The following is a 17,227-nucleotide window of genomic DNA, read 5'->3' as shown; positions in this document are numbered from 1 at the left end:
ACTGACAGTAGTTGCTAGAATGTCATATGACTTTTAAAAGCAGCAGATATCATATAATTCACCAGTGACATATTACATATGTAAAAATATAAAAGCTATAGGCTAATGTAAAATGATAAAAAGGAGAAATGCTTATATGCGGTATAAACGGCTTGTATTCTTATCTACTGTCATAAGTAAACTATCATTGATTGTGTTTTATTGTTTAGCATGCAATTTATGAAAATATGAATCAAAATGAAAGATCTTTAATGTGTTACTGATGAAACTTTTTGAAGAGATAGTTCACCCAAAAATGAAAATTTGATGTTTATAAATCCAAATTAAACCCTGCGGCTCGTGACGACACATTAATGTCCTAAGACACGAAACGATCGGTTTGTGCGAGAAACCGAACAGTATTTATATCATTTTTTACCTTGCGCATCCGGTTAGTGAGGTCAAAAAACACGCTCTGATGACGGAAGTGATCTCTTGCGCCTAAACCTCAATGAGTGCGAGACATCACTTCGGCTGTCAGAGCGCGATCAGACCTCACTAACCGGATGCGCAAGGCAGTTGGACATAGTGGTGTTTTAGAGGTAAAAAATGATATAAATACTGTTCAGTTTCTTGCACAAACCGATCGTTTCGTGTCTTAGGAGATCAATGTGTCGTCACGAGCCGCAGGGTTTAATTTGGATTTGTCTGTCGTGTTTTTTTGACTCTTATAGATGGAGTTCCCATTGACACGCATTATACGGCTGACAGACGGCAACGGTTGGAGTTAAAAATCATCAATTGTGTTCTACTGAAGAAACAAAGTCACCTACATCTTGGATGTGCTGGGGGTAAGCAGATAAACATCAAATTTTCATTTTTGGGTGAACCATCCCTTTAAACAGATTAGTTTTAATAGGCTAACCTTCTAAAATACAACTTTTTTTACAACTTTTTTTTTTTTTTTTGTCATTAGCCTACTTTTTTTTTAATACATCTAATTAAAATTAAAATTACTTTAAAAAAATGATTAAATAATATATTTACAGATAAGCTGCTTATGGTCTTTATATTAGTTCTGCTTCCTATGATCTTAGAAATGACAGATCCGAGATCCGAGTGCAGTTACCCTCCAACTAATCACATAAAATACAGATCTATTTTAGTCGATGCATTTTGGCAGGGATGCTTTTTGCTGCATGGTGAATGTCAGACATCAGATTGCCATGGCAACAGCTGAGAGCTACATGTTTGCCACAAGACGACGCAGCAGACTGACTTGGCAGATCTGAATTGTTTAAGAACAGAATAAAATAACATCCTACATGATTTCCTCTTAAGAGCTCATGAGTAAAAGATTTGTAAGGGTGTTTATGAGGTTTTTGAAGATGATGGTGCTGTGCTTGAGGATGAGCTTCATCGTTGTAGAAGGAAAATATTAGAAAACACCCATTCATTAAAGGGTTAGTTCCCCCAAAAATTAAATTTTTGTCATTAATTACTCACCTTCATGTCGTTCCACACCCATAAGACCTTCGTTCATCTTCGGAACACAAATTAAGATATTTTTGATGCAATCCGATGGCTCAGTGAGGCCTCCATTGCCAGCAAAATAATTAACACTTTCAGTGTTTTGAAGATGCACAAAGGTCTTACGGGTGTGGAATGACGTGAGGGTGAGTAATAAATGACTGAATTTTCATTTTTGGGTGAACTAACCCTTTAAGGACTCACTACGTAAAAACATGATATTCCGGTCAATATCCTGGTTTGTTGTTATTTTAACACATTTTATGAATGCTAGAGTGAGTTCTGAATGAAGAGGGCCATGTGACTTTGTCTGACGGCTCTTTCTTGATCAAATCTGGTCTATAAAAGAAGCTTTTGCACAAAGAACCAAGTGATGCCGCTGACAATCAAAGGCCACATTTCATGCAAGATTGCTTTAATATCTACCTCGCTTTTAAGTTTTTCTCTCTCTCTCTCTCTTCTGTGCCTCGGGGTTAAACATCTGATAGAAGTCTTTTTGACTTGACTGAACAAACAGCATCTAAGTTGGCTTGACAAAACCTTGCCTAAAGTTGCCTGATCTTCTTGGTGGTGGTTGCAACAAACAAATCCAGTCAGTTTTAGTAAGTATACTATACTAAGTATACTAAGTAGACCAAACAGTCTTGGAGGACTGTTGACGGAAATACATTTTAATTAAATTTGATTTTTGATTATCTACTGCATGAAAAAGTATATAATAGCCTACTACTACTACTACTAACAGGCCTAATGTGCTATTAATTTAGTAATTTAGATATAATATTTCATTGTTTTGAGGTGTGCAGAATCTGCAGATGTATTTATTTATTAGTAGAAACTGTATGTTGGCAAATAAAGCTTATTAATTTTTCAGCTTATGTTTTTCTCCTACTCATTTTCTCTTCTGAGAACTAGTGATTCACTATTTAATCATACCTTTAAACGGGTTCTTAAGATTCTTTAGAACCGAATCTCAGAGCGTTTGTGAATCATTGGACGACAAAAACTTATGCTGCGTCCCAATTCGCATACTATGCATCCTAAATAGTATTCGAAAAAAGAATTAGTATGTCCCAAATCGTAGTATGTTGAAATGAGTATTCCAAAGATACCCGGATGGTGTACTTTTTCCGGTTAGAATTCGAAGTGCAGATCCGTGCACACTTCTAACGGCTAATATTGCCCATAACACATTGCGCTGTGGACGAGGATTCGATTATGAACTACAAATACGAATAAAAAGTGTTTAAAAACTACAAACATGACGGACGTGCGAGGTACGACGGTTAAGATAAAGTGGCTTGAATGATTAATAAGCAGTGTCTAACCTGACAAAAAGATATTTATTAAATGTTATCCACATTATATTTCATCTGCAACAACATTGTGAACTTTTATAACGATGTGTTTGGTCATTAACTTTTAAATGCATCATTATGCAAAGATGAGGAGAGTTCTCTGCATGAAAGACCCATGACTGGCAGATCAACGTGCGACTACATTTCTCTCCGAAACGGTAGGAAAATAAATTTAATTAAATGTGGAGGATTTTAACTGTGACAAGATGATTGACAGGGTAGTTTAAACAGTTACAGGTTGAGTAACTAAGCAACAGAACGTCCGTTAAAGACGCAGTTATGACGAGGTAGTATGTCCCAAAACTTGCATACTCTTCTACACACTCAAAAGTATGTACTTTTTCTTTACAAAAAGAGTACATACTTTTAGGACGTAGTATAAGTAGGCGAATTGGGACGCAGCATTAGTTTGTGAGGTCCTTGAATCCTAAACAACGTAGCATTAAACATAAAAAAACAGAAATATGTGGTGAACAGCTGCAAACATTATGATGAATGATTAATTAATCTAAAAAAAAAAATCATAATTCCTAAAATCATAAGTCGCACCACGAACTATAGAAATGTATTGAAATCTATTCTCATTTAACTACTGCTGTATGTATTTGACTAAAATACACACCAAGTTTAAAAGACTACTATTTAAAAGACTATTTATGATTTGGTATTTGGACCAGACGTAACACAAATGAATCGGTTCTATGAAATGAAGCAATCAAACGAATCGACTCGCTAAATGGATCCTCTCAGCGCTAGAGAGACACATCGGGGTGTGTGATCCACAGCAGATCCGGAATTATTGCATTAAACAGCCATCGTTTCAGTGTCTTAACCATAGAGACACTGCAGCCTCGACTGACATTCATAAAGCCATAATGCATTTTTAATAAAAGGAGAAGAATCATGTTCGTCAACGCGGCAGTAGTCGTTATTTCTTTATTGATGGGGTTTCACGTCACAGGTGAGGCTAAAAACAATATTGATATCGATGTTTGTGTTAGTTCTTGCTATAATAATTACCTCATTTGCTACTGTAAGAGTGAATTCGGTGTTTATTTGGCAAATACATACGGTGTGTGTTTAGTAACATGGGCATTTGAAGGCTAGGTGTAAATAAAAATGTAATGCCATGGAACCAAGTATGCGAAATATGCGAACCTGTATTAGACAGGGAAATGTTTATCTAGTCAGCATTTCTTGTCAATGTTAAAATAAAATAGTAATATTGCACCCATTTATATTCATTTCTGAATCTTAGACAGTAGCAGAAAACGCACATATTCATCACTATTAATTTTTTTTACAGTATATGTCTGTTAGGTTGTCTGTGCCTGTGCATAATGCTATCACAATTGATGTTGCATATGCTACACTTATGGTTATGCTTCTCTTAACAGACTTAAATATAAATACTTAACTTTTTAACACTTAAAACTAAATCATACTTGATAGTTTGCAATAATTATTTATTTAGGCTGACTTGAGTGTTGAGTTTCTGTCTTTTATCATACTGTAAGTTACATCATAAAGCTGTAACTATCAACAATATAGATAGATAGATAGATAGATAGATAGATAGATAGATAGATAGATAGATAGATAGATATTTCAAATGTTTTCTGAATCTGAACTTTAAGTTATTTACTTCAAATCTTCCTCTTTAGTGTTTTTTTTTTTTTTTTTAGCTTGACAGACCTGTTCCCATTCATTGTTATTATACCGGAAAGAGTGGCCAGGATATTCATAAAAAAATAAGAAGGTCAAGCTGGTTTGGAAGGACATAGGCTAATGATTGCAAATTTTACATTTTGGAGTGAATTATCTGAAAGGAATATAATTCTTATCAAAGCTAGACCTAATAAAATGGTTAAAAACACATATTTATAGTCATCTGTCAGTCCATCAACACTTAAAAATAAGGGATATTGCCAATATAGAACCTTTATTTTTTAAGAATGAATGGCATTTATTTCAACTGGGTTCTCAGGTTTCTCATTTTCTTGGCTCCAAGTGGTCTAAGTTTCATGTTTGTATTGGACATCAATATTCGTTTTTTATGCATGACTACTAGATGTTTTACATTCTTACACTTAGCTAAGTCAGATGTCATTACAACGTTGAGTTATTAAAAGATTAGTTCACTTTCAAATGAAAGTTTCCTGATAATTGTCTTTCTTTATTCAGTTGAAAAGAAATTAAGGTTTTTGATGAAAACATTCCAGGATTTTTCTCCATATAGTGGACTTCAATGGCCTCCAAACAGTTGAAGGTCAAAATGACAGTTTCAGTGCAGATTCAAAGAGCTTAAAACAATACCAGACAAGGAATAAGGGTCTTATCTAGCGAAACAATCACTAATTTTCTAAAAAACAAACAAACAAAGAAAAAAAAACTTCTATACGTTTTAACAATAAATGCTCATCTTGAACTAGCTCTCTTCTTCTTCTTCTTCTCTATTTGAATTCCAGCAGTGTAGACACTGCTAAGTGTATGACTGCCCTCCACAGGTTAAAGTTTGAACTAATTGTTATATACAGTACTTGCACTAGCATATTATATATGACAATTTAGTTAAAACTTTAACCTGTGGAGGGCAGTCATACACTTAGCAGTGTCTACACTGCTGGAATTCAAATAGAGAAGAAGAGGAGAGCTAGTTCAAGATGAACATTTATGGTTAAAACTTAACCATATTTTTTTTTTTTAGAAAATGAGCAATGCTTTCTCTAGATAAAACCCTTATTTCTTGTCTGGGATTGCTGTAAACTGTAATTTTGACCTTCAACCTTTTGGGCTCCATTGAAGTCAACTATATGGAGAAAAATCCTGGAATGTTTTCATCAAAAACCTTAATTTCTTTTCGACTGAAGAAAGAAAGACATGAACATCTTGGATAACATGGGGGTGAGTAAATTATCAGGACATTTTTATTTGAAAGTGAACTAATCCTTTAAAGTTGAGTTATTGAGTTGTGTTTTCATGTACACATTAAAAAAAAACAAGCCAATAAAAGTTTTGTTTAATTTGCAAAAAATATATATTATAAAATGTACAGTTGTGGGCCTGGATTGAAATTAGTTGATACAAAGTTCCAGTCATTATAATGTGAAACTCTTGTTGCAGGGGGCATCTCTGAGGACGATGACGTTTATCAGATACCGCATCGACGCATAGCTAATGGAATGACTGGCCCTGTGTACCAGCACATGGGTGTCCTCAGTCAGGGAAAGGGCTTGGGATTTCATGGGGAGTTGCTTCAGACCCAGTCCCGTGGTCGGGTGGCCAAACTGATGCCTTCAGTCTTTCTAGAATCCCATTTCCAAAGAGCTCCACAGAGGCAGTCAGACAACTTCAGGCAAAACATCGACCATGTGAAGAACAAGCCCGTAACTGCCCACCACACGGTCACAATGGTGAGCGCCTACACACGTTGAGATTTTTTTTGTTACTTTGAGATTTTAGTGCAAAAATTTATAAGAAGCATTGGGTGTAGAATTAATTTGAAAAGGGTGAGATGAGATGATTTTTTTGCCACAAATGTTTAAAAACGTAGTGTGGTGATGTCTCTTAATCAGCTTTCTCTCTTTTTGGATGACAGTCAGTTTATTTCCCCCCTCTTTTGTTTAAATTTGAGGTTTTCATTATTAATAAGTAATAAAAACATTTGGTATCAATATTTTTTATGTTTTGCAAGTGTTCAAATTAGTAAAGTAATGCATTACTTTTAAATTTACAACAAAATATCTTTTGTCAAATAAGGGGTCAGAAGAGTGTCCCCTTATTATTAAGTTAGGTCAAGGTCAAGGCTATTTATATAGCCCTTTAAAACAGCATAAATGCTGACCAAAGTGCTGCACAAGTTACTTTGTTTTCCCATCTATTGTCTGACAGCTCTCCTGTCCCCATGAGAGAAGTGCAGAAGCGTTGTGTGTGCTGTGTAAACATGATGGTTAATGAATAAAACAATGCAAACTCAGAATATTACGCAAACCTGCAATAATTAAATATGTTAAATTACACAAATATACTTTATGTATTTAATCTCACTTTATTAAAGGTGCAATGTGTACATTTTAAGAGGATCTACTGACAGAAATGCAATATAATATACACAACTATGTTTCCAGTGGTGTATAAAGACCTTACATAATGAACCGTTATGTATTTATTACCTTAGAATGAGCCATTTCTATCTACACACACCGTGGGTCCCCTTACATGTCAAGTCGCCATTTTGCGTTGGCATGTTTCTACAGCAGCCCTAAATGGACAAACTGCTCTACAGAGCACGTTTGCTTGACTGGCTACTCTCTGCTCTCAGACAATGACATATTTGTCCTGTGCTGGCCACCGTATCTTCTCTATATTGCATTTCGCAACCTCACCGCTAGATGCCACTAAAATTTACACACTGCACCTTTAAAAGGTTAGTTCACCCAAAAATGAAAATAATGTCATTTATGCCCCCTCATGTCGTTCCACACCCGTAAGACCTTTGTTAATCTTTGGAACACAAATTAAGATATTTTAGTTGAAATCCGATGGCTCCGTGAGGCCTGCATAGGGAGCAATGACACTTCCTCTCTCAAGATCCATTAATGTACTAAAAACATATTTAAATCAGTTCATGTGAGTACAGTGGTTCAATATTAATATTATAAAGCGACGAGAATATTTTTGGTGCACCAAAAAAACTAAATAACGACTTATTTAGTGATGGGCGATTTCAAAACACTGCTTCATGAAGCTTCGGAGCGTTATGAATCAGTGTGTCGAATCAGCGGTTTGAAGCGCCAAAGTCACGTGATTTCAGCAGTCTGGCATTGCTTCTCGTTGCTTTATAATATTAATATTGAACCACTGTACTCACATGAACTGATTTAAATATGTTTTTAGTACTTTTATGGACCTTGAGAAAGGAAATGTCATTGCTGGCTATAGAGGCCTCACTGAGTCATCGGATTTCAACAAAAATATCTTAATTTGTGTTCCAAAGATGAACGAAGGTTTTACAGGTGTGGAACGGCATGAGGGTAAGTAATAAATGACAGTATTTTCATTTTTGGGTGAACTAACCCTTTAATAGCCTTTAATTTAGCAAAAATATAACTTTTTTTGTTATATAAAAAAACAAGCAAGCCCAGCCCATGTTTGAAATTTACAGGCACGTGCACAGGTAGGGCTCAACCTGTGCAGAGCACATGCCCTTTTTGTCCTTTCACTCCGAAGTGCCCTTTTTTTTGGAGGTGTTTTATTTTATTTATTTATTTGTTTTCTTCCATAAATTAATGCTATTGGTCACCGTTTACGTCTGTCTGTCTGATTTACAAATACATTTAGCCTAATAAAAGTATTAAAACGAGCTTGTGACAAAATCTTTTTGGATCTGCTCAAACTGTCAGTCAAACCTCTTAACTCCGCTCCCTGAGTGCGCGAACTGAAGTTCCACAGCATTGCAGCTGAATGTCTTGCAACGGTAAATAAATATCTTGTTGTTTGAATAAGTAGGCTACAGCGTTGTCTTTACGAAAGAACACTATTATGTCTATAAAGTTTCATATTTTATACATTTGAGGCCTGAGACCGGCGGCGGAGAGAGAGGGAGGGGGCTGCAATCTAAGTTAGTCATCATAGCCAACAGCCTACAAATAGCCTTAAATTGCCTGTGCATACAGTACAGTAGTATTACATATTTTATAAATTGAGATTTTGGCCAAATGTATTTTACAACACCAAAAACTGAGCGCTCATAACCTAATGATGACGTAGCCTAATGTGATGATGTCGTTTTAATGACAAATATTGCACATTTGCACACATTCGCTGGTCAAAAACCCGGCGTAACTGCATTTGAGTTTGACACGAAGCGAATGATCCTCGTCAGCTAGGTAAAATATATTTCTAAGAAATTTCTTCTTTGATTTATGATGGCTATCTGCCGATACAGTTAATTCATTAATATTTAACGTTAATCACATTATATATGGTCACACAGTATGGTTAATGTTTACAACGTTAATATGTATTTGCTCGCTAGATAATTTTTTAATCTAGTATTGTATACTCCCCGCTCGTCTTCACATGTATAAACATGGTCTACAGTAATGTACAAACTAAAAACATTACAGAATCATCAGGTCACTGTGCTTCTTTATATTTTATCATGCAGAATGTGTGTATTAATGTGTGTTGAGTGACATCCCATTGGATCACAGTGAAGTCATAAACATCTTCAAGCACATGGCTCACAGATGATTGCTGTATAATTAGTTTTAAAGAAGCCCTGAAACCCTGTGTATATATATAAAAATGAAAAAGGGCACCCCACAAAATAAATAACAATAAACAATAATAATTTTTAATCGATTGACAGCCCTAATAAATATATATATATATTAGGGCTGTCAATCGATTAAAAATTATTATTGTTTATTGTTATTTATTTTGTGGGGTGCCCTTTTTCATTTTTAGCACATGCCCCTCAAAAGGTCTGTGCACGGCCCTGTTTGAAAACATAACACAAAAAGTAATGTTGATTAAAAAACAAAAGCAAGCCCTGCCCAGATTAGAAAATGTAACAGCTTAACCCATTACTTTCCATAAAAGTAACTAAGTAATGCAATTAGTTACTTTTTTAGGGAGTAACGCAATATGGTAATGGATTACTTCAAAAAGTAACATTCCCCAACACTGGTGACCAGGTAGTTTATTACTGTCTGGCTTGAATGGAGTCCACACTTAAGCCTCTGTGATATTCTGTTCTCTAGAAATGGCTACAGTCCAGTCTTTCAATGTAGGTCTGTGGGATATTTTATTTTATTTTATTCTCCAGCACTTGAAAACCATAAGTTGGATCACTTAAAGTTGGAATGAAACACAAGTAGCGACAGATTTTTCTTCTGTATTGTAATGCACATCTGAGTTTAATGGATTATTGAAAAAGAAAAAAATGTAGGGTGGGAACTTGGTTTTACGCATCGACTATTGATTCGATTTTGAGAAGTCGGCATTGCGCTCTAAAGTGGAGGCAGATGAACGTGAGCTTGCAGGGACAGGTTAAAGTGGACTAAATGATTGAAGTCCTGCATACATCACCAGAGATTTTCCAGAGAAACATTCACTGCAAGATCCAGTTATGACATTTTGATTAAATATTATGAGTTAAAAAAAAAAAAGAATTAAAAATCAAACATATGCGAGGGTAAATTGTTCACTATAGGATCTATATGGTAGTTTAGGGATATGAGTAATATGAGTAAGTAATACATACTTGCCTTAGCAACACCTCTCATAGAGATAAATAGGTTTGACGTTGAGTTTGGTGCTGAACATTTTATACCTACCAGACTGAATGATGTGTGCTTGTGAGTTACATTGAGTAGGATGTGTTTTATGGTGGAGTGAAATGAACTCTTTCACCCTCAGAGCCAATTACACTAATGCACCTGATGCGAGACCTCTGGAAGCTTCCCCACTCCCACGAGGTGTCCAAAAAAATCAATCACAGCTCGCATATATCACCACTTCAGCGCACAGCACTGCCTGTGAGAGGCACGCATTTATATATTTATTTGCTTTAATGCCGGTGAAGCTTAATATGGGATGTGCTCAGTACACAAAAGGTCATTGCAATTTGCCTGTCAAAATTAATGCAGGTTTGAGAACTACTTCAGTGTGGGTGGTAATTAAAGTCAACATGAAATCAACATCAACCCTGCTTATGTCATTATGCCCTGTTTTTTTTCTGCTTGTTATGTGGACTTTTAGTTTGTCCACATTAGTCCCTCATGGTTTGTACCTGTGTCTTAGCCTTTGTACTAAGGCTGTCAAGCGATTACAGTTTTTAATCTAAGTAATCGCACATCAATTTGGCTAAGAAATTACTCTCAAAAGAATAATAGACATTACAAAGGAATTTTATTTGATTCAACATAGAATTTATTACACATGAACTTTTGGACCATGAGGTTGAGTAAATGAAGAGTTTGGTTCCAAAACGCAATAACTTAATAATTTGAGTAAAAAGGTGTTTTCTTTACCAAGAAAGCGGCAAGATGAAAACCACTATTTTCTGTTTCAGACTTTCACATAGCATCTTTTGGATATAAAAACATTAAAAATTCAAATCTACATTTTGATTTTAAAAAGTTTATTGTAAAAGCGTTCCGCCCCTCCCCCCAAACCCCCCCCCCCCCCCCAAATGCATTAAATCCATGACATTTTTTTTTTTCAAAATGCAATTCATTCATCAATATAAAAGTTATTTTTCAAATTGAAAATACACAACAAAGTAAGTTGATTCACATATATGACAGAGTCTAAACTTTGCCGATCTTTATCTTATATACAGGCATTTTACTAAAAATACATTCAGTCGTCGCTCCCAAAATGAATTAAATGGTTCATCTTGTTAATGTTATAAATTATTTGTCATTACCGATTAAAGAGTATCTGGCGCCACCGCACGGTTAAATAAACACATTTGCAGAGTACATTGATATTAAAAACGGCTTTTTAAATAGCCTTCTATGTTTACAGTGGGAGGAATGGTGCGTTGTGATTGGTTGAGCAGATATATCTCATTCTGCAGAAAGAGGATGCTAGTGTTTTGGAAAGAAAAAGAAGAAAACATGACAGAATAACACGACGGATATCACATTTTGCGCAAAATTAATAAATGACTTTTCAATACCGACCAGATACAATACTGATTTTGGCGGAAACTCAATTGTTTTTAAATGCCGTTTATCGTGTTTTGGAACCAAACTCTTCAAATGATGACTGAATTTTCATTTTTGGGTGAACTATACCTTTATTTATTTATTTTTTTTAATTAATATGGAAATATGGGTAACACTTTCGTTTAACTGGTTGCTTATTAGCATGCATATTACTAGAATATTGGCTATTTATTAAGCGCATATTAATGCCTTATTCTGCATGACCTTATTCTACATTCTTAATCCGACCCAATACCTAAACTTAACAACTACCTTACTAACTATTAATAAGCAGTAAATTAGGAATTTATAGAGAAAAAAGTCAGAGTTAATAGTTTATACGTGTTCCCTATACTAAATTGTTACCGAAATATGAAATGATTTATTATATAAACTGCCAGTAGGTGGCGGTAAATGTCTTAATGATTAAGCCGTTCATTCATTCTATTCATTCAAACGGCTGATTAATTCAGGAATGTAGTAACTGGTTCTCTTCAGGCTAGTTGGACTTGAAGTGGCGCTACACAGACCTATAAAGGGGGTCGCACACCGGACGCGAAGCTCGGCGCCGCGCAGCGTCGCGTCTCTGACAACTCACAGGTATCGCACACCGGCCGCGCACATTATATACGCGCGAGCTCAATTTTGACTCGACTCCTAATAGAAGAGCTGCACAATGGGAGTGTTTTACGTCAACAAGGAAACGTTACATGCCTATGCTTTAATATTTCGCACTGAGGTTAGTGTACATGGAAAAATGGCACAACAAAGCAAAAAGGAAAGAAAATGCTACGTTTATTATACATTTTTAGACTTTATTCAAGCTGTTAAACTTAGAATGTGAAACTAATGTATCTTGCAGCACAGGGTGAAGTCAGCATGTACATTAACGACGATTTGAGAGAAATATAATATACATTTAATGTAAAACAATGTACATGGCGCTCTGTGGCGCGGCAGGATTTTAAACAACTTCCTGAGTCGTTGCTGGGCGCCGCGGACAGGCGCCGAATGTCGCCGCCGGTGTGCGTACTCTCATAGAAAACAATGCGTTCGAATTTTAAAGACGTGGCGCGACGCTGCGCGGCGCCGAGCTACGCGTCTGGTGTGCGACCCCCTTAAGTGTATGACATTAAAGTACCGTGAGAGCGATTAGAGAGCAGACGGCTCTGTTTACTTTTAAAATCGCTCTGGCTGTACTTTGATGTCATACACCGATTGGTCTGTTTAGCGAGTCCAACAAGTCTTTTATCAGTGGTCCGCTGAATCATTGGTTTCACTCGGTTCATTCAAAATACGGATTCAGAAATGAAACACTGCTGTGCATTAGGGCTGCACGATGTATCGCACAATACGAAAAATAACATTGAAATCACGCTTAAATGCGATTCTTAGTGCGGTTATGAAATCACTAAGACTGCACAGCTTCAGAATCCATCTGAAAGCACTGCGAATCGCTTATAATGTACATTTGAAAAAGGAAAACACGTCAAACATCTTTCCAGATATGAGAAGCATTTATTAACATCTTGTCTAACAAAAGACAACATGTAAAATGTTTTTACATCAAACTCACTTCATAACGACAGTTGAGCGTCCTTCTGTGAGATGATGTGGCTTCTTACACAGAATAAAGGTGCAGTCACACTGCGCGTTTCGTTCCATTGACTTCCATTCAAACGCATGCGAATGCCTGACGCAAACGCAAGCTCGTGCGAAAAAATTTCACATTTCATCGTTCCAAAGTTCAAGTCTGGTGAACTCTGACCTGCGAATTCGCATCACATGAAGACATGCGACCAGTAGAAGATCGATTCGTCACGGCATGACCTCTCGGCTGAATTAAAAGAATGATATTTTTGCAGTAAAGTTGAGTAGGTTCTATATTTTTTACATTTTGAATGTATTACTTTGTTATATGTTGATTCATGTTCACAAAAAAGACGATGTAGACTGTGATGTCATATCACGACCGTTACAGCATCCGAAGAAATTTCGCACGTTCAAAGTCTAGTGTGCTCGCGGCTTAAAGGAACACTCCACTTTTTTGGAAATAGGCTCATTTTCCAACTCCCCTAGAGTTAAACAGTTGAGTTTTACCGTTTTCGAATCCATTCAGACGATCTCCGGGTCTGGCGGTACCACTTTTAGCATAGCTTAGCATAGTTCATTGAATCTGATTAGACCGTTAGCATCTCACTCAAAAATGACCAAAGAGTTTCAATATTTTTCCTATTTAAAACTTAACTCTTCTATAGTTAGATATTACGCAACGTCTTTTACAAATGTCTCCATGGTTGCAAGGCACGCTCCCTGTGCAAGCAGGGGGTCACAGCCGCTGAGTAATATCATTGCACTGCTGCAGCCATGGAACGGCAGCAAAGTTCCTTAATTATTACACCAGAATGAGAGTATAGTTCCTAACCATATCAGCCTAGAAAATCACAACTTTTCATTTTCCGTCGGTCTTAGTACACGATGTAACTACAGAAGAGTCAAGTTTTAAATAGGAAAAATATCAAAACTCTATGGTCATTTTTAAGCGTGATGCTAACGGTCTAATCAGATTCAATGAACTATGCTAAGCTATGCTAAAAGTGGTACTGCCAGAACCGGAGATCAGCTGAATGGATTAGAAAACGGTAAAACTCAACTGTTTAACTCTAGGGGAGTTGGAAAATGAGCCTATTTTCAAAAAAAGAGGAGTGTTCCTTTACGGCAGTTGTGTGTTTATTAGTCATGTTTAACGAAAGCGTTTAAATTTTGTTTATTCAGCTACAGCAATAGTACGATGCCCATAGGGATTTCCTGGAATGACGTGTTATCTACTTCTGCAGCAGGGCATATTTGGAGTTTCTGCGTGAGAGCGCCCTCTGGCTTTCAGATGGAGAAGCATTTACTACTGATCTCAGAGCCAAACAGTTATTTCGGTGACAGCTCTAAGCCTCTGTAGTGTCTGAATTCCTCACTTCATTTCGTTCACTCCTTTGTTGATATAGTGCACTGAACTGCCATGCGCTATATAGGGATTAAAGAATGAGTGAACAAGTCAGTGATTTCCGACAGATCAATATAGTCAACAGCAACAGTTGATTCCTGTATTTGAGTCGACCCCCGCTATTCAGAGAACAGGGGTTGACTCCCCTTCACTAGTTTTCTATGTTTTTAACCAGTTCTTGTCATTAGATTGCAGTTTTATTTGGTTTGCTCTATGTGTTTTGTGTACTTTTGTTAAAATTACAACATTAAAGAATCTGCATTTAGATCTTCTCTCTTTGTTGCTAAGTTCACCACACTGTAGTTTAAATTTCCTGGTTTTGTTGTACATGATTCATCAGTGCACATTTATTCTGAAGAAAAATCCCTGTTATTTTTCAACCTCTAGTGATAGAGATCTACACAGATCTGGTGATTAATCGGAATTGATTTACTGAAATTTCATTTAAATTCACTTAAAGAGCCATGCCACACACTACAATGTTTCTCATGTTTCACTTGTAAATATGTCATATCACAAAAGTAGATATGGGTTGCAAACAGCATTTTACAAGCTTTTTATGCTTAACGTTATATTCACATGATCAATAGACATATTTTGAATGTTTAGTTTACATGTAGAACGACAGGTTAATTTTTGTTCATATATTATAATATTATTGTTACAATCATAATATGAAAAATTATTATATATAATTTTTATTTATTTAATATTTAAAATATTATGACATACTTCCCTTTTTATCATTAGTCATATATTTGAATCATTTCCCCTATTGTGTCAACTTATGCCTAAAACAGTGCTCATTTATTAACATATAATTTATTTCATTTTTCATTACCATTTACACCCTCACTCTCACCCTTACAAATAAATAACCAATCTGCTTTTTCTGTTGTGCTTGTTTACACTCACTGCAAATTATATTTTGATAGTTGTTCTGCTGTTATGCATATAAAAGTATCTATTCTACTGCCTTCTTGTTGTTTCATGTAAATGTGGTCATGTGTTGATGTTCATCTGTCTGACAGAAAGCTGCAGAAGTTCAGTAGAAATCTTTGTCATGGCTTAGTTTCAATAAATGCTCTTTTTAACTGAGGAAGAAGTTCTGACTTCTGAAAGTATTTCATTCCTTTCATTGTACAATGATCTTTTCTCAAAATATCAAGGAAATGTGATTCCTTAAAGGGTTAGTTCACCCAAAAATTAAAATTATGTCATTAATGACTCACCCTCATGTCGTTCCAAACCCGTAAGACCTCCGTTCATCTTGGAACACAGTGTAAGATATTTTAGATTTAGTCCGAGAGATTTCTGTCCCTCCATTGAAAATGTATGTACGGTATACTGTCCATGTCCAGAAAGGTAATAAAAACATCATCAAAGTAGTCCATGTGACATCAGTGGGTTAGTTAGAAATTTTTGAAGCATTGAAAATACATTTTGGTCCAAAAATAACAAAAACTACGACTTTATTCAGCATTGTATTCTCTTCCGGGTCTGTTGTCAATCCGCGTTCACGACGCAGTGACGCTGCTGACGTAAGACGCTGCTGACGTGTTATCTGGTGCGTCCGAGCTTCGTTTACAGTCCGAGGGAGACGCACGCTGTAAACAAAACAACCTTTGCAAACATGTCTAAGGATTTCATTTGAACCCGAATACACGGACGAAGAACTAAGAGCGATGGAAGAAGCTACGTCAGCAGCGTCACTGCGGAGTCATGAACGCGGATTGACAACAGACACGGAAGAGAAGACAATGCTGAATAAAGTAGTAGCTTTTGTTATTTTTGGACCAAAATGTATTTTCGATTTCGACCCACTGATGTCACATGGGCTACTTTGATGATGTTTTTATTACCTTTCTGGACATGGACAGGATACCGTACTTACATTTTCAATGGAGGGACAGAAAGCTTTCCGACTAAATCTAAAATATCTTAAACCGTGTTCCGAAGATAAACGGAGGTCTTACAGGTTTGGAACGACATGAAGGTGAGTCATTAATTACATAATTTTCATTTTTGGGTGAACTAACCCTTTAAAGTAATGCAAACACTTAATCCCTCATTGCATCACAGAGGAATGTCCCTGTTCTTCTGTCTCTCTTAGTTCCCATTGTGGTTTGGGACAATCAATGAAAGATTTTGTCTTCAAAGTTTTCTTCTGATCTTTGATGTCAGTGTTCCTCTTTTAGAAAAGTCTGAGGCTGTAGCTTCTGTTCCCACCACCAGAGGGAAACATTACCAATCACTCCTGGCCCATATTTCCTGTAGACCTGTGTAGATTTGAAGTCTGGTAACACACTTAGTTTAGCTGCAATTCTAGGCAGATTATATTGGAGACCATTATCTAAAATCACCATGTTATTATCAGGATAAATAGGATAAATTTATTGTGTATTATAAAGTCTTATAAAAAGTGCATTGTCTTAAAAAGGATATTCTTCATTCACTGTTCTTTATGTTTTTAGGAAGAAAATGATGACATAGAGCTATATGTGTCATCAGTTGGAGTATCAGAACCCATGGCACATGAGGAAATGATCCAGTTGCTCAACATCAACACCCTTCACCACAGCTCTGGGCCGGTTGGAACCACTGAGGCGTCCACTGAGGTTTGTGGCTAACAGCTCTAGCAT

General features: G+C 36.2%; 1 protein-coding gene across 1 annotated transcript in view; it reads left to right on the top strand.

Annotated features, from left to right (window-relative positions):
• The window catches only part of ptprr (protein tyrosine phosphatase receptor type R), a 58,376-nt gene that overhangs the window by 16,246 nt on the left and 24,903 nt on the right, over positions 1–17,227 (top strand). The window contains exons 2-3 of the mRNA XM_067392408.1: positions 5,991–6,280; positions 17,060–17,203. Coding sequence (XP_067248509.1) covers positions 6,050–6,280; positions 17,060–17,203 — 375 coding nt within the window. The 5' untranslated portion in view covers positions 5,991–6,049. The remainder of the gene's footprint in view (positions 1–5,990; positions 6,281–17,059; positions 17,204–17,227) is intronic.

Source organism: Chanodichthys erythropterus, chromosome 8 (genome assembly GCF_024489055.1).
Source record: "Chanodichthys erythropterus isolate Z2021 chromosome 8, ASM2448905v1, whole genome shotgun sequence".
In the NCBI taxonomy this organism is placed as follows: domain Eukaryota; kingdom Metazoa; phylum Chordata; class Actinopteri; order Cypriniformes; family Xenocyprididae; genus Chanodichthys; species Chanodichthys erythropterus.
The sequence above is the reverse complement of the archived record's forward strand: the minus strand, read 5'-3'. Positions and strand labels throughout refer to the sequence as shown.